Raw genomic sequence first — 19227 nt, 5'->3', positions numbered from 1 at the left:
GACCGACCAATGGCATGTAAGGGGCGTGGCCGACGCCGACTGCGAGCGGAAGAGTCAAGGTTCAGGATCTGGAGCCCGTCGGCAGCTTGGGAGTTGGGAGCTCTTTGCACGAGATGCTGAGTTCCTCCCTGATCTCCCAAAACAGCACCTGGACAGAGACATTCTCTCTGCTCTTGGCTCTTGGCGTTGCCCTCTACTTGGGCTACTACTGGGCATGTGTGCTCCAGGTGGGTGCGAGCCCAGCGCTCTGGACGGTGGATTTGGGATACCCGGGTCTAGGGAGCCGCTTCCAACCGGAACTCGAGCCTTTTATGAAGACCTGTATGGTTGGTTCTCGCGCCCCAAGTGAAATTTGCTTTTATCACCTGATGGAGAATCAGTTCTTTGCCTCCCTAGATTGTCTGCATCCTCCCATGCCAGCCGAGCTGTGGACAGGCATTTGGGGAAAGACGGGGTGAAAGACATCCTGAAGTGTCAAAAGAGACGTGCACACTCCGCTTTCCATTTGGGGTGGTGTAGCAGTTCCTCATTAGCAGCACTGAATGACGGAAACAGTCCGGTGGGTTGTAGCCAATCCCAGCACCACCTCCCTCAGCCCAGTAAGGCCGCGCTTCGTTTGAGGGCTGTCGGAGGCCGCACCTAACTCAGGCCTGATGGATAACCTTAATTGTCTTTGTACATTCAGCCATGTATTAAGTTCCAGACTCCCCACATATAGTGTGATAAAAAGGTATTAAGAGGCTGATTTTGATCAATTTAGGTATTTTCTTACTGAAATTTAGATAAATACATAATCTACATATCCGGGAAAATCATTTGATCTTCATTAAAATCTGTTCCAGGAAGCTGAGTCTTAACAAGAACCTATTGATTCAAGTCCTTTAAAAAGGCCTATAGGAGCTCCATGTGGTGGTGCTCGCCTGTAATCCCAGTGGCTTAGGAGGCTGAGGCAGGAGAATCACAAATTCCAGGCCAACCTCAGCAAATTAGTGAGTCCCTAAGAAATTTAGTGAGACCCTGACTCAAAATAAGAAAAATAAAAAGGGTTGGGGATGTGGCTCAGTGGTAAAGTGCCTCTGGGGTCAATCCCCGGAACCACCCCCCCATAAATAAATAAAAGGCCTATAGAAGATGGGCCCTGTGGCTCTTGCACCTATAGTCTCAGTTGTTGGGGCTGAGGCTGAGGTGGGAGGATTGCTTTAGCTTAAGAGTTCTAGACCAGTGTGAGCAACACAGCAAGACACTATCTCATAAAATAAGTTTGGGCTAGGGATAGAGTGTGTGTTCTTAGCATGCTTGAGGTCCTGGACTCAATCCTCACTATGGATAATAATAATAATAAATATTCCTTAATAAAAAGTTTAAAATTCCATCCTCACAATACTCTGTAAGACTCACTTACATACCAGATTTGGAAAGTTGGTCAGACCAGACCTCTCCTGAACTAAACATTTTTCACCAGTCACACAGCAGAGCTTATATATATATATATAAGTTTCTTGGCTTCCAGATATTGATGCAGGGAAAGTAACATTCTGGAGACCCTGAGGACATGGAATTTGGGCTGTCCAGCATGGTAATGGATTAGTACTGATTTATCCACAGCATCAGCCAATGGCATATTACTAGGATTGAGTCAAGAAATATTTTGCTAGAGTTAAAGAAGCTAACCCACATAAGTCAAACCTGTAAACTAATTTATTAGTCTTGTCTTCCACTGCTGAGTTGTTTGAGAATTTAATAAATTGATAGCAACTCAAAGTCTTAGCAATTAGTAGGTAGTATAGTGTAGTGACTAAATTGCTCAGCTCTATAGTCAAATAATCTTGGATTTGAATTTTCAGCTCTGCCAAACTAGGACCTCTGACAAGTTTTTCAACTTTCAAACCTATTCAGACAGGGATCACAGGACTTATAGAACTGTTGTGACAGTCACAATAAAATCATGTGAAGTGCCTATTAGCACAATGCCTGGAACATAATGAGTACTCAATAGATTTTACCTACAAGTATTATTGTGATACCACAATTATTAATTCTTCTTTGCCTCTTGTTTGCCATGTGACTGGGTAAACCAGATGACCTTTGAGAATCATTGATTTCTTCACTTATATCTTATCATATAAGGTTGGGCTTAGCCTAGTGCATATAGCACACAGTGACTATATTCCAGGGTTTAAGGAGCAGGGTCCAAGTCACATCTCCCAAAAGTCACACTTATCAACTTGACCTCTCTGGTTTATCATTTGCCTGGTCCCTTTTGAGTATCTAAATTATAAAAGATAGGAGTCTGATCAAGTTCCTTAGAAATGCAATTTCTGTTCTTGAGCCTGAGGCCTTTTGCCTGTTCCACATGCTCCTTCTTAAGCTTTCTATGTGGCTAGGCCTTCATTCACTTGAGGCCTATTCTGAACCAAGCAGGGAAAGTGAAAGTTAGGCCCAGTGATCTCATCTGTCTCTATTATCCCATCGCTGTGCCCTTTGTCCTGGCTGGCCTGAAGGAATAAAATTTGTTCACGTGAGGACTGTTCTTCCTGTAGAGAAAGGTCTAATAGTAGGTGCCCTGGTAGAAAAAAGCCCTTCAGCAGTGAGCACAGACATTAGGAACAACAGGAATATGCAGATGGGGTGCTACAATCTGAAGGAGCCAGTGGCCAGAGGAAGACTTAGGAAGAGGACAGCAAGGAAAAGGCTGCAGATTGAATGGTGCTACATTTCTTCAGTCCCTACTCAGGACCCCAGCTCTTCCTGCAGGGGATCAGCTGGGCACTTTATATTACCTGCTGTCTCAAGGCGGTTTGGGGCAGGGATAGGCTAAGCAAGGGAGTTAGTACCCAGTTAGTTGCAGCAGCTCTCAGTTCAGGGTCAGTTTTGGAGAGGTGACATTCCTGGATTGGGGTTCTTTAGAGTTATCATGACCATTTGTGACTGAGCTGTGCTGGATATCTCACCTGACAAAGCAGGGTCCTCTAGGCTGCACTCTGGGGAGAGGGTAACTCACCATCTGGTGCCAGGTTCCTCACAAGCTTGGGACAAAAATCAGGGAGTGAGACAAGATTATGCTGTGTGATTACAGAGGCCTCGCCTGGTGGCTGGCCCCCAGTTTCTGGCCTTCCTGGAGCAACACTGTCCCATCACTGTGGAGACTTTCTACCCCACACTTTGGTGTTTTGAGGGACGGCTACAAACCATCTTTCGAGTCCTCCTACAGTCTCAGCCCCTAGTTCCTTACCAGAGGTAAGAGGGAGAGAATGGGGTGGTGTGAGGAAGCTGCAAGTACCTGGGGGAAACCTATGTACCTCTTTTAAAGTAAAGGTGATCTTTGCTCCATCTGCTTTAGTGTGTTGAGGGCACAATGAGATTGAATACATGGAAGGGCTCTCTAATTGCACATTCACAAGGTACTATTTAATCTCATGTCCCATTCCACCTTGGTCAGTCTTACTTTTTATATAATCATACCTTCAAATTTTTGGATATGTGAGTGAGGCAGGGGATGAACCTTTGAAGCACATCAAATTCCCAGTAGTATCTTTGTGTGCCCATCTCTTCCAAACCACAGTGAAGTCCTCCAAACCCCAGATGGAGGCCAGCTCCTGCTAGACTGGGCTGAGCAGCACAACAGCAGGCACTACCCTGACCCTACCACCCAGCCCATTGTGTTGCTGCTTCCTGGCATCAGTGGCAGTAGCCAGGAGACATACATTTTACACCTGGCGAGCCAAGCTTTAAGGGACGGCTACAGGTAAGGATGGGCACAGCCCAGGAGTTGGGGTGCCTGAGCACTTATGACCAAGAGAAGTTAGTTCAACCCTGATGCAGAGCTTTAGGAAGGGAGTCTTTTTTTCCCCTGCCCTTGGTGCTGGGGATTGAACCCAGGGCCTCATGCACTCTACCAGCCGAGCTATATCCCCAGCCCCAGGAAGGGAGTCTTAACGGGTATTTTTGAAGACTGTCAAAAGGGGAAAGGGATTATGGGGAAGGTCTGGCTGATGTACCTGTGTATACCCCAGGGCTGTTGTATTTAACAACCGGGGCTGCCGTGGGGAAGAACTGCTGGTGAGTACCCTCCTCCTCATGGTGGCTCTCTATCTACTCCCTTGTGAGAAATTGGGCCCTGGGGCTCTATCCACCTGCCTACCTACCCTTCCTCCCTTTCCCCACCACCTCCTAAGCCCTTCCATTTTGCTACCTTCTAGTAAGGGCCTCCCTCCCTGTCCAATAATCCCATTTGCCCTTAGACCCACAGGGCATACTGTGCCAGCAATACTGAAGATCTAGAGACAGTTGTGAACCACATAAAGCACCGCTACCCTGAAGCTCCATTGCTGGCCGTGGGCATCTCTTTTGGAGGGTAATCGTTGCCTGGGATTAACTCCAACATCCAGTCTTCCCTTCTTTCCACCTCCATGTCCTTTCTTTCTCCATCCCAACTCATTCATGGAAACTTCTTTCATGGCCCCTTGTCTAATCCTATAGGATACTGGTGCTGAACTACCTGGCACGAACTGGGAAGGAGACTGGGTTGGTGGCAGGACTGACTCTATCTGCATGCTGGGATTCCTTTGAGACCTCTCACTCCTTAGAGACCCCCCTCAACTCACGGCTCTTCAATCAGCCCCTCACTGCTGGGCTCTGCCGGTTTGTGAACAGGTAGGGAAGGTCTTTGCAGAAGACAGGGCAGGATGGCATGCTGCCAGGCTCCCCCAGTACTTGGTCAATTCTTATGTGGGCTTTCTCACGTGTGAGATAGTACAACAGGCTTTAGGGTTTGGGTCATATGCGGGAATCAAGATAAACCCTGATTATACTCTTTTCCAGAAATAGAAAGATGATTGAAAAGGTGGTGGACGTAGACTTTGTGCTACAGGTATAATCTTTCAACTATCTCAGCCCCAATATTAGTCTCCCCCTGTCTTCCTCTTCTATTATCTTAGCCCATCCTACCCCTACCACACAGGCCCGCACAATCCGCCAGCTTGATGAGCGCTACACATCTGTGGCCTTTGGGTTTAAAGACTGTGATGCCTATTACCAAGCATCAAGCCCAAGAACCAAGGTCAATGCTATCCAGATTCCTGTGCTCTGCCTCAATGCAGCAGATGACCCCTTCTCCCCAGTCCAAGGTGAGTAGCTTGAATCATGAAACCTTGACCCCAGAGGAAGTGGATCATGAGGTACAGGTGGAGAAACTGGGTTCTCAGTGAAGGCCAGGTCTCTAACCTCCTTTCTGACTCCCTCCCAGCCTTTCCCCTACAGGCTGCTCAGCGCTCTCCCCATGTTGCACTGCTCATCACAGCTCGTGGTGGCCACATTGGCTTCATGGAAGGGCTGCTGCCGTGGCAGCACTGCTACATGAGCCGCCTCTTGCATCAGTATGCCAGAGCCATCTTCCAGCATCCAGCAGAGCTGACTGACCTAAGGGCACTTCTACCTTCTGAGGACAGAAAGAGCTGACAAGAGTACCTTTGGGATCTCAGTTCAGTCTTCCCTTGTTTATTAAATATCAACTCTTCTTGCCTAATGGGCCGAGGTTCTTTTTCCCTTTCTTCAAGGCTGGGGCAGACTATCCAGGAACTTATTGCATGTTTAGCCTGGCTGGCTTGGCACTACCCACCTGAGCCCAGAGGTTGCTACCTCAGTCTTCTTTTTCCCCCTTCTTGTCCTAACAGTAGGTACCAGGCCAGTCCTTGTCTCAACAAAGGCCAGGGTTATCATCTGAAGGCTGCAAGGGGAGGAGAAACAGCTTGTTTCTTCATGAAGGATGGCAGTACCTGCAGGCTCTTCGGCATCTTCACATGTTTCTGGAGAAGGACAAGCTCAACACTGGAGCCTCTGGTAGACAGAGGGAAGGAGGCAGGTAGTGTAGCCCAGGCTTCAGACATCAGTGTCTTGGGAAGATCCAGAGATGATGAATGCAGGACTCCCAGACCCAGAATCACACAGGGCCACAACCAAGCTTTAACTGAGAAGGACAAGCAGGGCCCATCAGTCTCCTCAGAGGCAGCTTCAACTGTGGATCCAAATGGAGTGAGTAACAGGAGTCCAGGCCTCCAATCTGCTTTAGAAGGTGGCAGTGTCCACGCCCCTGGTTCCCAGAGGCTAGAGAGGCTAAAGAAAACCTGGAAAGGCACTCTGGAGCAGCAGGATGGTCACAACAATAAGCCCGACACATAACAGGAGCAGCAGCCACACAGGAACACTCCCTGTGGGTGGGGGTAAGAGAAATGAGCAGGCAAAGGGGCTTCAGAGACTGAAGACCAAAACCTTCAACCTGTTAAGGAGGGGGCAGATAGATGGCCACAAGCAGCTATTCTCCAGGGGCGAGTTTCTGCTACAGCTAAAGGTGGGGTAATAACCCAAACCCCCAGTGACTCACGCCGTGAAGGCAGCAGGTGCAGCTGGCAACGACTGTCCACAGCCACAGAGAACAGGGCAGTTTCATGGGACCCAAGAAGTTCTGGACCACGACCCTTCTCAGGTAGAAAGGCCACATCTGTCACCACAATGCCATGGGCCTCCCTCATGTAATAGAGGCGCTGAAGACAGAAAGAAAAATAGAGAGGGAAGGTCCAGTTAGAAGCGTTTCCTCTGGGAGACATTTTGCCCACCCCCCGCCCCCCGCAGGCTTTCCCTCGGGCTGGGCCAAACTCTTTCTAGCACTCAGGGTAGAGCAGCCCACAGTCCTCCCACAGGCCTGTGCCAATGTCCACCCATTACCTGCAGAGAGAAAGCTATGTAGATGGCTACAGAACCAGTGACCGTACCCAGGCCTAGGAAGGTGCCCGATTCACTGCAACAAACAACAAAGTGCTCACTGTCCTCAGGAACTCAGGACTGTTACCAAACTCCCCTAGGAACCCTCTGCCCAGCCAAGCCAGCACTGTCTCATACCTGACACTGAGGCAGGAGATGACTTCATGGCCACAGGGCTTGGTACGAAGAGGCAAGAAGGAGGAACCATCCCAGGCTGTGAGGTAGCAAGGTGGGGGCTGGCGCAGCCGCTTGTGGGGGATCTGCACTGTGAAGAGCCGCAGCCCAGAAGGCTGGTCTGGAACATGCCCAAACCTAGGAGCCAAGCAAGGGACTGTTCAGCTCTTGGGTCCTCCCAACACTCCTGTTCCCTAATCAGGCTGGAGGTTAATGCCTAGCAAGGCCACTGCTCTCCCATTCTCACCCTGTCTTCCAGTCTTTTCCCACTACCCCACCATCGCTGGGCTGTGTCTCTTTCAGCCACCTTCGGGGTCTTCATACCTGCAGGCCTGGTAGCGGTAAGGTGTATTAGAAAAGGTGGGTCCATTTTCTTGCCAGTGTAGCTGTATCAGTAGCTGATCCTTCTGCCACACAGAGGCCTTAAGGTCCCAGCCCACAGTTACCAACTAGTTAGGAATAAAGATTCCAAAGATGGATAGTTAGGGGATCTACTTGCTGTGCAAGCAGCATAAGCATCTCCTTACTCCTTTCTCCATCCCCTTCTCACAATCCACCTCACCTTGCCATCAGGCCCCAAAGCCAGGTCTTCTATCTCCCCTTCGTGGGCTTTGAACTCCAGAACTTTCTCCAGGCTGGGTACCTGCAGCAAGCCACCACCCTGATAAGGCCAGGCACAAAGCAAGAGCACTATGATCCCCACCCCTCTTCTCCAGTGGACACTCACAAGTTTCCCAGAACTCATGTTCAGATTTTAACAAATTTGGTCTTGTTGCAACTGCCATTCATCTTCCCTAAACCCTCAAAGTCACACCTTCCAGACACGAACGAAGCCATCTGTTCCTCCGGTGGCAAGCAGGGTATTATCATGGTTGAAGCACACAACTTTCTGAAGTGGATCAGGGCCAAAGTCTGTCTGCACTGCCTGCAACTTCTCAACCTTGAGCTCTACCCCCTCATGATGGGTTTCAGCTCCTGCTTTCTTCTCTGCTGGGGCTGCCCCCTTCCTCTGTCGAGGACCTTGCTCCTTGGAACCTGCAACATAAACAATTTGCCAGGATCCAGCCTTCTATATTAAGTAGAACTGGTTCCTCTCTATATGGCAAGTATTCCTACAGTTTCTAGCTGCTAACATGACCCTATTTACAGTTTCACTTATTTAAAGACCAAGATGAAAGCGATCTTTTCCCAAAGCTCCTCACCTGCCTTTTCTGCCTTGTTGCCTTTCTGCTGATGTACCCGGAAGCGCAAGAGCTGACAGTGGGCATCTTGCCCTGCAGCAAGGATGTCACCAGCCAGTGCCAAGTTCATGGTGGCCCGTGTCTCCGTGTCATGGGAGTGCAGCAAGGAGGCGCTTAGGCGCCCATTAATCTGTTCTAGCTGCAGAAAGTGCTGTGAGAGAGGGAACCAGGATGGACAAAGTTCAGGGGTGCCCGGAGCACATGCAAGGCAAATTTCTCTTAGTTCTTACCCTTTTTGATCACTGCACTTTCTAGTTCATAGGGCTTTCTCGAGCCGTTTATCTCTTATTTGGGTCTTCCAAATTTGCATATTACTGGCATAATTACCTCCAGTTTACAAATAAATAAGATAGAACTCCAAAAAGTGAAGGAACCTAGGTAGCCTAAGGGTCAGATGCAGTGCTCGAGGCTGCTACAGGGCAGATCCACAAGACCTATGCCTCCCGGAAAAGGCCCGGATAAGACCCCCGGAGCTGTTCGCGAGGTGGAGCTTCGGCGGTCCTGCCTACCCAGCGGGTGTGCACCTTTCACTCCTCCTTAGGACTCAACCGCCTGAGTAAAATTCTCGGCTGAAATTCGTACCAGGGCTCCGGTATGCCGGGTTTTCCCACCGGAAATGGGCAGGACCCGAAGCTGGGGTGCGGGCCACCCCTGCGGCCCCGGAATTGTTCCCAGCCCGCGGTATGACCCGGTTCTAGTGGCCTCGCGCTCTCACCACGCCATTCTTTATGCCCGTCTTGGCAGCGCCTCCTCCGCCCGCAGCGATGAGCAGCCCCGCGCTAGGGTCGACCTGAAGCGCGTACAACGGGAACGGGGCCCGGTACAGCTCTGGAGCCCGGCGCCGGCCCATCCCGCCCGCCGCGCGTTCACTGCCAGCCCCGCGGCACCCTGGACATGCCGCGTCCGGATTTTGGCTACTGCCCAGGCCACTGCTGAACTTAGCTCGGTCGCTGGCGGGAGGATTCCCGATCCCTTTCACACCCGCCGGGTTGCCACAACTCCAACCACCCGCAGCTATCTCCACTCGGTCTGAGTCAATCTCGAAAGCGCGCACTGCGCAGGCGCTCCTGCCCGCGGCTCTCTGCGCAGGCGCACAACGTCGGTACGCGTCAGCACTAGCGGGTCGAGGGGCTGGAGCCGCGGAACCCCGGCATGGGATAGGGTTCTCAGCTAGCGGTGACCACAGACCCGCCATCTTTGTGCGGGGCGCGGGAGGCGAGGAAGGCGGGTCTGGAAGAGGTTAACCGGAGGTCAATAAACCTTTAATGAAGAAATCCTCAAATTACGACCGTCCTCACTTGAGTGATCATACATGCAGCCTTTACATCTCACAGCAGAGAGAAAGTGATTAGACCGAGCACACTAGCGGCTCTTGCCTCTTACCTGAGGCGACATGGACTTGAAATGAACCCGACTTCAAATCCCAGATTCTCTTACCTTCTAATATGAGGAAACTGTTCTCCATCTTAACACCTGCCCTGGGGTTGGCAGAGTCTTCCATCCCCTTTCTTGGGGGGTCTCGCACTTCTTCAGTGATGGTGCACCCCTCTGACAGACGGGACAACTTGCCTCCCTGGAAGGTGTCTTCGTGCCTGACACCCCACCCTCCTGATAGTGCCTTCTATTTTTTATCTATATAGGGATCCTTGCGCTCCCCTGAGAATGAGCTTTAGGAATGCCCTTCCCTGCCAAGAGACATGGGCTATTTGCATCCTCATCTCAGGGTCCCAGAAGGAATGGGCCTGGTGACTTCATCTTTGGGGATACCAGTGTCTATTCCACAGAGTTGAATTAAAAGTGTGAGGGGCCTGATGGAGCCCTTGTGCATTTGAGGTCCTAGGGCCTTTGGGGTCCTGCGGTTGTCCTTGGCCCTTCTATTTCTCTCTCTCTCTCTCTCTCTCTCTCTCTCTCTCTCTCTCTCTCTCTCTCTCCGTGCTGGGGATTGAACTCTACAAACTGAGCTATATCCCCAGACCTCCTCCTATTTCCTTTGACATTTCCCCTTCCTACCCTGGTCTTGTGGGAAGCTGGCACCCTTGAAGCTACTGCAATCCATTCTGTGAGCTCAGGACACAGATATAAGTTTCTCAGGGTCAGGCTTTATTGAATACACTGAAGGCTGAATGGGGCCTTAGGTGCCCTTGGTCCTCTTCAGCCAGGAGAGAGCAAACTCCATAAGGGGTTTCCAGGGTTCAGTGCAGGAGAACACACCTGACCTCCAGTCAGCCAGCCCTTCAGAGTGTCTCGGGGACTCCCCGAGATCTGGGGCCTAGTGGGGAGGGTGGGGTTTTGGAGGGGTGCTCCAGGGAGCCTCCGCAGTTCTGGAACTAGGATTGTGACTTTTGGAGAACAGGCTCTGGAGAGGAAGGCCTCTTTGGGGCAGGAGGCAGCCTGGGCTTCAGGGAAGCAGTGGCCTGTTTTGGTGCCTGAGGAGGTAGAGGCCCCGAATACCGGGTGGATCTTGGAGGTGGGAGGCCTGCAGACCTGAGGCTCCCGGCCTGGGAGGGTGTGCCTGGGACTGAATTTGCTTGAGTCTGAGCCGCTGGGGCTCTGGGCCGCTGAGCTGCTGGGGTCTGGGCTGCTGGTGCTTGACACGAAGGACCCTGAGTTGCCTCGCCCTGAAGCCTTGCTTCTCCCTGCCTTTTTTCTGGCAACAGATGCAAGGCCCTGGCCTGGCCCCGAGGCAGGCGGAGGCCAAAGCCAATGCCTATGCGGAGTGGCCCAGATTCCTGGCCCTCTGCACAGGGCAGTAGTTGGGGGAAGGCAAGCAGCCGGGGTCCAGTTCTGTACTTGGGGATGGGGCAGGAGGGACCGCGAGGCCGCAGGCACACCAGGCATATGGGATACTCCACAACCGGGGCCTGGCCTGTTTTGCCGAGCCACAGGCGCTGCAGAAGCAGAAGCCGCAGGTCGTGCGCGATGCGGCGGTGCCCCAGGTGGACCACCAGGGCCTGGGCCAGAGCCCCTGGGTCCCTGAACTCTGCAGGGTCCCTCTCGCTTGCCACGCATCCTCCCACCACCCCAGGGGACTCGGTGTCCCTGTACTGAGGCCAGTGCCATGTCTTCTTGTTAGAGTGGACTCCTGGAGAAGGTAGGCTGGGAGAAGTGAGCGTGGAGCTAGGTAGGTTTTCCAGGCGGGAAGGAGTGTGACAACCTGAGAGGGGAGAGTTGTGTAGCTGGGAAGGAGAGGAGGAAAAGGTGAAAGGAGGAGAGGGGTACAGCTCTTGGTTGGAGAGGGAGGAGGACTGTGGAAAGGCAATAGTGCGGTAGCTCTGGTGAAAGAAAGTGGGGGAACTTGGGAGAGAAGAGGAATAGGGATGTGGAGCAAAGTCAGAATTTGACTCAGAAGAGAAGAAACGGAAGCCAGGAGTAGGGGACAGTGGAGAAGGGGAGAAAAGGAGATGGGACTGTGTGGAAGAGGAGAAAGGTGGGTGCGGAGAGAGAGGCTGTAGGTTTCTGGGAGAGGAGTCCACAAGTTGTGAAAGGCCCTGCGGGGGGCGCCCCGGGGGCGCTGCGTTCTGTAGCAGCACCTGGTCCTTATTTTGAGGCAACATTGCCTTGAATCCAACAGGGACTGAGGCCACAAGACCAAGGAGAGAGACCTAGCAGAACCAGGACAAGGGTCTCTGAGGCTAGTGGTGACTGAGAATCAAGGCAGCCTGCTGTGAGCAGGGTGGCTCCAGCCTGATGTTGCTGCGGGCATCGGAGGAGACACAGCCCTCTGGCACCCGGCTCTCCAGGTGCTCAGCGGGGAGCCTGGGTTTAAGCCTGGCTTCTCACTTCTTTGCAGTCAGCCATTGATGAGGAATGTACGGGAATGAGAAATCAGAGCTGCCTCTTGGGAGCTGAGGGGCAGCGGTGACTCTTTGGATGGAGTAAGGAGGAAGACACAGCCCATAGGACTGACCTGCAGAGAAAGAGACAGAGTCCATGATATTAGGGGACTGGTCCATTTCTGGCTCTGCCTCTGGTGAAATAAAGTGGGGTACCTAGCTTCAGGCTGAACTCACCAAGACCCTAAATCCTTGTTGTCTTTAGAGTCGGAAGAGCTGACAAAGTGCTCCTGGGAAGGTAAGAAGTTGGAAGGAGAAGATGAGGGAGGGAAGGAAGGATGGAGTTGGAGAAGGAGACTTTGGGGATAGTGACTAAGATGGGAAGAGGAATGGAGGGGATTCTGGTGCTCTGATTCCTTACCAATGAGGTTTCCTCTGGGCTGTTTCACAAGACACTTCAGCACAGGGGGGACCTGGGAGAGAGGAGCAGAGTTACCAAACGATGAAGGGGGACATACCTCCCTCTACCTCCAGCATCTGTCACCCTAAACTCACTCAGAATTCTGTCTGAACGTTGCCCTCAGTCCTCCTTCAGCCAGGCAGAGGTCTTCTGTGTTACAGGGTTTTGTCCTCCTAATCCTGACTCAGAGATTCTGTAAGCATCCTGGTTTCCTGACAATCTGGTTCTCCTGACCCCTGGTCGCCCCTAATGCTGATGTCCTTCAGCTCAGCCTGGCCCTGGCTGAGATAGCTTACCACGCCCAGCAGCAGCAGCACTGGGGCCAGCTGGTAAAAGCCTCTGGGAGACTGGGACTTTGTCTAAGGGGCGGCGTTGCCGCCCCCAATGGGAGCTGGGGGCCCCATTCTCTAGGGGCAGTTCTGCCTGGCATCAAATGCCTATGTCACAAAGGTCAGATGCTGACATCATAGAATCCTCTCCTCAAAACTCCAGGCTCTTCTCTCTCAGAGATTATATAAAGACTGGCCCCTGACAAAAGTGTGAAGCAGGCAAAATTGTTTGGTGTACTCAGTTTCTCCCCCAGGCCCAATCCCCTCCACGGGTCCCTGCTCACAGTTCTGGTTGCTTCCTCCACCATTGTTCTCCCCACCTAGAGCCTCTCTGCGCTGAGCCCTCCCTTCTACTTCCTATTTTCCTTTGCTTTCTAAGGAGTGGCTTATCCTCCACATCTTCTCCCCTCTAGGATCTACTTATTCTGTTTTAAAAAAACATTTTATTAACACCTTTATTGAGATGTCATTCACATACTGTACAGTCCATCCATTTAATACATCCAATTCAGTGTGTTATTGCATATTCTCAGGATTATACAACCATCACCACAATCTAATTTTAGAACATCCTTGTCCCCAACCCCCAGAGAAATCCCTTATGCCCTCAGCCCCTGGAAACCACTCACCATTCATTACTGCCCTCAGCCCCTGGAAACCACAAATCTACTTTCTGTTCCTAATGAGATTTGCACATTCTAGACATTTTATATAAGCAGCCTTTCCTGTCTGATTTTTTTCATTTAGCATGTTTGAAAGATTTGTTCCTGGTGTACTGTGTATAATTACTTTATTCCTTTTTATTGCCAAATAATATTTCTTTATATAGATAGACCATACATTGTGCATTCCTTAATTGATAAAAATTTTGGTTGTTTCTGCTTTAGCAATTATGGTTTTGATTTGCATTTTCCTAATGACTAATCTTATCTTTTCATGTGCTTCTGGGCATTTTATATGAAAATCTTTGGCTTATTTTTAGGGCTTTTTTGTCCTATTGTTGAATTATAAGGTTCTTATATATTCTGGATACAGGTCCCTTATCCCATATACAATTTACAATTATTTTCTCTAATTCTGTGGGATCTAATTCTTACTTTCTTGGTTGTCTCGTTTGATGAATGACATTTTAATTTTTTGCTTATTATTTTTTATTTTTTTGTGGTAGGAATTAAACCCAGGAATTAAACATGCTAGGTAAGCACATTGCTACTGAGTTACCCAGCCACTCATAAAAGTTTTTAAATTTGATGAACTCTAATTTATCTGTCTTTCTTGCTTGCCTTCAGTGTCTTATCTAAGAAACCATCTCTTAACCCAGGGTTACAAGGATTTGCTTTGTTTTCTTCTAAGACTTTTATAATTTTAGCTCTCATATTTAGGTTTTTTTAATTTTTATTGTAAACAAATGGGATACATGTTGTTTCTGTTTGTACATGGAGTAACAGCATATCATTTGCATATTCATACATTTACATAGAGTAATGATGTTTGATTCATTCTGTTATTTTTTTCCTTCCCCCCCACCTCCCACCTCTCTTTTCACTCTATACAGCCCCTCCTTCCTCCATTCTTGCCCCCCTCCCACCCCCCGTTACGTGTCATCATCCGCTTATCAGTGAGATCATTCATCTTTCGGATTTTTGAGATTGGCTTATCTCACTTAACATGATATTCTCCAATTTCATCCATTTGCCTGCCATATTTAGGTTTTGACAAAGATTCTTTGGCCAATTTTAGTCAGGCTTCTAAATCTTCTAGGTTCATCTGCTCACTTCCTTTATAAAATCCAATTTTAGTAAAGAATCTTGCTAAGTCAGTTTAGCTAGACTCTCCTCTCTCCTTGATATCTGATCATCTTGGATATCTGGTCACCTGAATATCTCCTCATCCTCTGTCATACTCCAGGTAATGTCTGGTCATCCTGGCCTGTCATCAGCAAGAATCATGTTAAGTTGGTTTAGCCAGAATTCCCTTACTACTGATGTTTCCTCTTAGTAATTTTCCCTCTACTTACCCCGCTATGCTCTTTGGCTATAAATTACCACTTGCTATGTTGGGAGTTGAGCCCCATCTACTTTCTCCAGTGCAAGTCCCCATTACAGTGGTGTCTGTACCCATAACAGTGGTCCTGATTAAAGTCTTCCTTTCTGTGCTTTAACAGCATTATTGAATAATCTTTTTTTCTTTAACAAGGCTACGATCCATTTGAATTAATTGCTTTATATGGTGACAGGTAGGGGTCCAACTTCATTCTTTTGCAAGTGAATATTCAGTTTTTCAAACACTATTTGTTGAAAATATTATTATTCTCTCCCCCATTTGAATGTCTTGACACACTTGTCAAATATCAGTTGACTTTTATATTTCTTGTTGTACCTCATATTCAGTGGCTTAGACAACACATTTATTATTTTACAGTTCTGTAGATTAGAAGTCTATCATGGGTCTCACTGGACTTAAATTGTGATAACAGGGCTACATTCCATCCAGGCAGCTCTAAGGGAGAATCCATTTGCTTGCCTTCTACAGCTTCTAGAGGTTGCCCATTGCAAAGGTTTAGATATGATAAAGGATGTCCTCCAAAGGGTCATGTGCTTGAAGCTTGGTTTCCAGGGTGGCAGTACTGAGGTGATAGGACTTTTAGGAGGTGGGACCTAGCACAAGGTAATTAGATTAGGGCGCAATTTCCCTGGGAAAGGGATTCATACTGGTCTTGAAGAGTGAGTGAGTTCTTGCCACAGGCGTTTGTCCTAAAAAGACTAAACTTGACCCCTGAATTTCTATAGGTTTCCTGTCTTAGCATGTATTTTCTCCTGCCTGTGCTGTTGCCATTATGATTTTATCTTCCATGAGGCCCTCACCAGACACCAAACAGATGAGATCACCCAATCTTGGAGTTACAACCTCCAAAACTGTGACTTAAATAATCGTCTTTTCTTTATGAGGTATCCAGATTCAGGTATTTTGTTATTGCAATAGAAAGTGAACTAAGACACCCACATTCCTTGATTTGTGGTTTCCCTCCCACATCTTCAAAGCCAGCACCATTGTATCTCTAAATCTGTTCTTCCATAGTCATATCTTCCTCTGACTCAAACTCTTCGTCCTTCCTCTTCAACTTTCAAGGACCTTTATAGTTATAATGAGCAAAGCAGATTATGAGGGATAATTTTATGTGTGTGTGTGTGTGTGCGTGTGTGTGTGTGACTGAATCCAGAGGTACTTTTCCACTGAGCTACATCGCCAGCCCTTTTTATTTTTATTTTGAGACAGGGTCTTGCTGTGATGCTGAGGCTGGCCTCAAACTTGAGATCCTCTTGCCTCAGCCTCCTGAGTTGCTGGGATTACAGGCCTGGGCCACTGGCATAGCAGAAGGATAAGCTATTATAAAGTCAGTTTATTAGCAACCCTAATTTCTCCTTCCCATGTAACCTAACATATTCACAGGTTCTAGGGATTAAAATGTGGACCTCTTTTTGGTGGTGGTGGTGAGGCTATTATTCTGCTTAAATATAGGGTTTATTTCTGGACTCTCGATTAAATTTCATTAATCCTTTTTGTGGTACCAGGGACTAAACCCAAGGCCTCAAGCGTGCTAGGCAAGCACTTTACCACTAAGTTACCTGGCCCTTATTTTATTTTTATTTTGAGACAGGGTCTTGCTGAATTGCCCAGGCTGGCCTGGATTGTGAGCCCCCTGCCTCAACCTCTGGAGTAGCTGGAATTACAACCATGTGTCACAGCACCTTGCTCCATTGAACTTTATGTCTGCCTTTATACCAGCATTTCACTGCTTAATTACTGTAGCTTTATAGCAAGTTTTGAATTGAGAAATATGAGTCCTCCAACTTTGCTCTTCTTTTTCAAGATTGTTTTTTCTATTACGGGTACCTTGCATTTCCATATGAATTTAAGGATCAAAACATCAGTTTCCCCAAAAAGCAAAAATAAAAACAAAAACCTAACAAAAAATGGCTGGGACTTTGGTAGTTATACAATGAATTTGTAGATTTCTTTGGGGAATATTCCTGTAAGAACAATATTAAATCTTCTAATCTGTGAATATGTGATGTCTTTCCATTTTTTTTACATCTTTAATTTCTTTTGATGTTTTATAGTTTTCAGTGTACAAGTCTTGAACTTTTGTTGAATTTATTTCTAATTATACTATTATTGTTATTATCTTTTTACATTATTGTGAGTGGAATCATTTCTTTATTTCTTGTTTTGGATTGTTTATTTATTGCTAGTATGTAGAAATGAAATTTATTTTTGTGTGTGATTTTGTATTGCTGATCTTGTTTATCAGTCTGAATGATTTTTTAATAGATTCCTTGTGTTTTCTAGATACAGAACTATGCTATCTGTGAATATAGTTTTACTCTTTCCTTTCCAATTTGGATGCCATTTATTTTTCTTATTTGCTTTGCTAGAACCTCCAGGATTACCCTGAGTAGAAGTCATAAGAGTGGATACCCTTGTCTTGTTCCTGACCTTATAGAGAAAGCATTTCATGTTGCATCATTAAGTATGGTGTTAACTGTCTTTGTCAGGTTGAAGTAGTTTCCATTTTTGTCTAGTTTGTTGAATGGTTTCATTATGAAAGGGTGTTGAGTTTTGTCCAAAGCCTTTTCTGTATCTGTTAGGATGATCATGTGGTAGTTGTCCTTGAGCCTATTAATATAGTATATTACATTAATTGATTTTAGGGTTTTTTTTTGGAGGGGTGCCAGGGATTGAACCCAGGGGTGACCTACCACTGATTCACATCTTCAGCTCTTTTTATTTTTTTTATTTTGAGACAAGGTCTCACTAAGTTGCTTAGGGTCTTGCTAAGTTGCAAGGCTGGTCTTGAACTTGTGATCCTCCTGCCTCAGTCTCCTGAGTTGCTGGGATTATAGGCATGTGCCACCATGCCTGGTTTTCTGTTGAGCCAAACCTGCATTTCTGGTAAAATCCCACTTGGACATAGCATATGATCCTTTTTAAATGTTGCAGGATTATGTTTATTAGTATTTTGTTTAGAATTTTTCTTCTATATTCATAAAGGATGTTGGTCTGTAGTTTTCTTTTCCTGTGATGACTTTGGTTTCGGTAACTAGACATCATAGAATGAGTTGCAAGTAGTCCTTCCTTCTCATTTGTTGGAAGAGATTGTGAAGGATTGGCATGAAATCTTATTTCAAGATTTGGGACTATTCACCAATGAAGCCAGCTAATTTGAGCTTTTCCTTGTGGGAAGTTTTTAAATTACTAATCAATCTCATATTTTATTTATCTATTTTTAGATTTTCGATATCTTCTTGAGTAAGTTTTGGCAATTGGTGTCTTTTTGAGATTGTCCATTTCATCTAACTTATCTATTTTTATTGGCATATAGTTGTTCTTAATCCTGGTAATCATTTTTATTTATGTGTGGTCAATAGTGATACCTTCTCTTTCATTCCTTAGTGTAGTAATTTGAATCCTCTCTCCTTTACTCCTAGTCAATCTAAAGAAGGTTTTGACTATTTTGTTTCTTTCCAAAGAACAAACTTACAATTTTGTTGGTATCCTCTGTTGTTTTTCTATTTCTATTTCATTTATTTCTATTCTGATCTCCATTATTTCCTTCTGCTTGATTTGAATTTGGTTTGTTCTTTCCTTTCTGGTTTCTGGCATTTAGGTTATTGACTTGAGATCTTTTCCCTTTTTTCTAAAGCATTTATATCTATAAAGTTTACCTCTTTTCCACTGCTTTGGTTGTAACCTATAAGTTTCTAGTATGTTGTGTATTTATTTTCATTTATCTCTAAATATCTTAAGATTTCCCTTGCAATATAGTATTGGAATTACTGATTATTTAAGGGTGTGTTGTTTAATTTCTATTTATTTGTAAATTTTTGTAAAACTATTTTTGTAAAACTATTTTGTAAAACTAATTTTTGTAAAACTATTGTGGTTGAACATACTTTGTGTGGCTTCAATCCTTTTCATCTACTAAAACTTGTTTTATGGCCTAAGATATAGTCTATTCTGGAGAATGTTTCATATGCATTTTATAAGAATGGACATCATTGTTGAGCAGAGTGTTCTTTGATGTTCATTAAGTTTAGTTGGTTTATATTATCAGTCAAGTCTTTTATGTTCTTATTGATTTTCTGCCCATTTGAATACTATAATTTTAAGGTAGATGAGGCATGAACCTTGCCATGAGATTCTCACCTGTATCAAAGTAGACCCTACAGTCTTGGGGAGACTGCCCATGATTGGCACTCTCAGGACTATCTCTCCTTCCGGAGCAATGTCTCCTTAGAAAAGTGCTGGCAGATTGAAGAGTCAATATCATTAAATAAAAATTATTATTATTATTATTTTTTTTGGTATTGGGGGTTGAACACAGGGGTGCTTAACCACTGAACCACATCCCCAGCCTTTTTTAATATTTTATTAGAGACTAGGTCTCAGTGAATTACTTGGTGCCTTGCTACGTTGTTGAGGCTGACTTTGAA

General features: G+C 46.8%; 3 protein-coding genes across 6 annotated transcripts; 1 reads left to right on the top strand and 2 right to left on the bottom strand.

The window, feature by feature from the left end:
* The first annotated feature begins 39 nt into the window (after positions 1-39).
* On the top strand, positions 40-5522 carry Abhd1 (abhydrolase domain containing 1). 3 transcript variants are annotated; one of them, XM_047523394.1, is made up of 9 exons: positions 40-227; positions 3077-3237; positions 3563-3745; positions 4014-4059; positions 4242-4354; positions 4480-4653; positions 4822-4870; positions 4961-5126; positions 5246-5522. In XM_047523394.1, the coding sequence occupies exons 1-9, from the start codon at positions 114-116 to the stop codon at positions 5455-5457; spliced, it is 1218 nt and encodes a 405-aa protein (XP_047379350.1). In that variant the 5' UTR covers positions 40-113; the 3' UTR covers positions 5458-5522. The 3 variants fall into 3 exon arrangements, with proteins under 3 accessions (XP_047379350.1, XP_047379349.1, XP_047379351.1); XM_047523393.1 differs by having other exon boundaries at positions 3530-3745; XM_047523395.1 differs by lacking the exon at positions 3563-3745.
* Preb (prolactin regulatory element binding) lies at positions 5475-9226 on the bottom strand. 2 transcript variants are annotated; one of them, XM_047523390.1, is made up of 9 exons: positions 8887-9225; positions 8133-8322; positions 7745-7965; positions 7493-7573; positions 7255-7379; positions 6895-7068; positions 6721-6793; positions 6380-6539; positions 5475-6206 (listed from the first exon to the last, which is right to left on the bottom strand). In XM_047523390.1, the coding sequence occupies exons 1-9, from the start codon at positions 9019-9021 to the stop codon at positions 6112-6114; spliced, it is 1254 nt and encodes a 417-aa protein (XP_047379346.1). In that variant the 5' UTR covers positions 9022-9225; the 3' UTR covers positions 5475-6111. The 2 variants fall into 2 exon arrangements, with proteins under 2 accessions (XP_047379346.1, XP_047379347.1); XM_047523391.1 differs by lacking the exon at positions 6380-6539 and having other exon boundaries at positions 8887-9226.
* A 1272-nt stretch (positions 9227-10498) lies between these two features.
* Positions 10499-11725, bottom strand: Prr30 (proline rich 30). The gene has a single exon (XM_047522142.1). It carries the CDS (start codon positions 11723-11725, stop codon positions 10499-10501), a length of 1227 nt encoding a protein of 408 aa, XP_047378098.1.
* Positions 11726-19227: the final 7502 nt, after the last annotated feature.

The sequence above is a fragment of the Sciurus carolinensis genome, chromosome 13 (assembly GCF_902686445.1).
Source record: "Sciurus carolinensis chromosome 13, mSciCar1.2, whole genome shotgun sequence".
NCBI classification, from domain to species: Eukaryota; Metazoa; Chordata; class Mammalia; order Rodentia; family Sciuridae; genus Sciurus; species Sciurus carolinensis.
This window is presented reverse-complemented; position numbering and strand designations above follow the sequence as displayed.

Bases quoted from the DNA above. Each gene is read 5' to 3' on its own strand.
- Abhd1 (XM_047523393.1), top strand. From the start codon at position 114: ATGCTGAGTTCCTCCCTGATCTCCCAAAACAGCACCTGGACAGAGACA. The intron at 228-3,076 runs GTGGGTGCGAGC...GTGTGATTACAG, and splicing joins ACTGGGCATGTGTGCTCCAG to AGGCCTCGCCTGGTGGCTGG. The intron at 4,654-4,821 runs GTAGGGAAGGTC...ACTCTTTTCCAG, and splicing joins CTCTGCCGGTTTGTGAACAG to AAATAGAAAGATGATTGAAA.
- Preb (XM_047523390.1), bottom strand. From the start codon at position 9,021: ATGGGCCGGCGCCGGGCTCCAGAGCTGTACCGGGCCCCGTTCCCGTTG. The intron at 7,574-7,744 runs GTGTGACTTTGA...GGCTTGCTGCAG, and splicing joins GCTTCGTTCGTGTCTGGAAG to GTACCCAGCCTGGAGAAAGT. The intron at 7,069-7,254 runs GTATGAAGACCC...CTTGGCTCCTAG, and splicing joins TACCGCTACCAGGCCTGCAG to GTTTGGGCATGTTCCAGACC.
- Prr30 (XM_047522142.1), bottom strand. From the start codon at position 11,725: ATGTTGCCTCAAAATAAGGACCAGGTGCTGCTACAGAACGCAGCGCCC.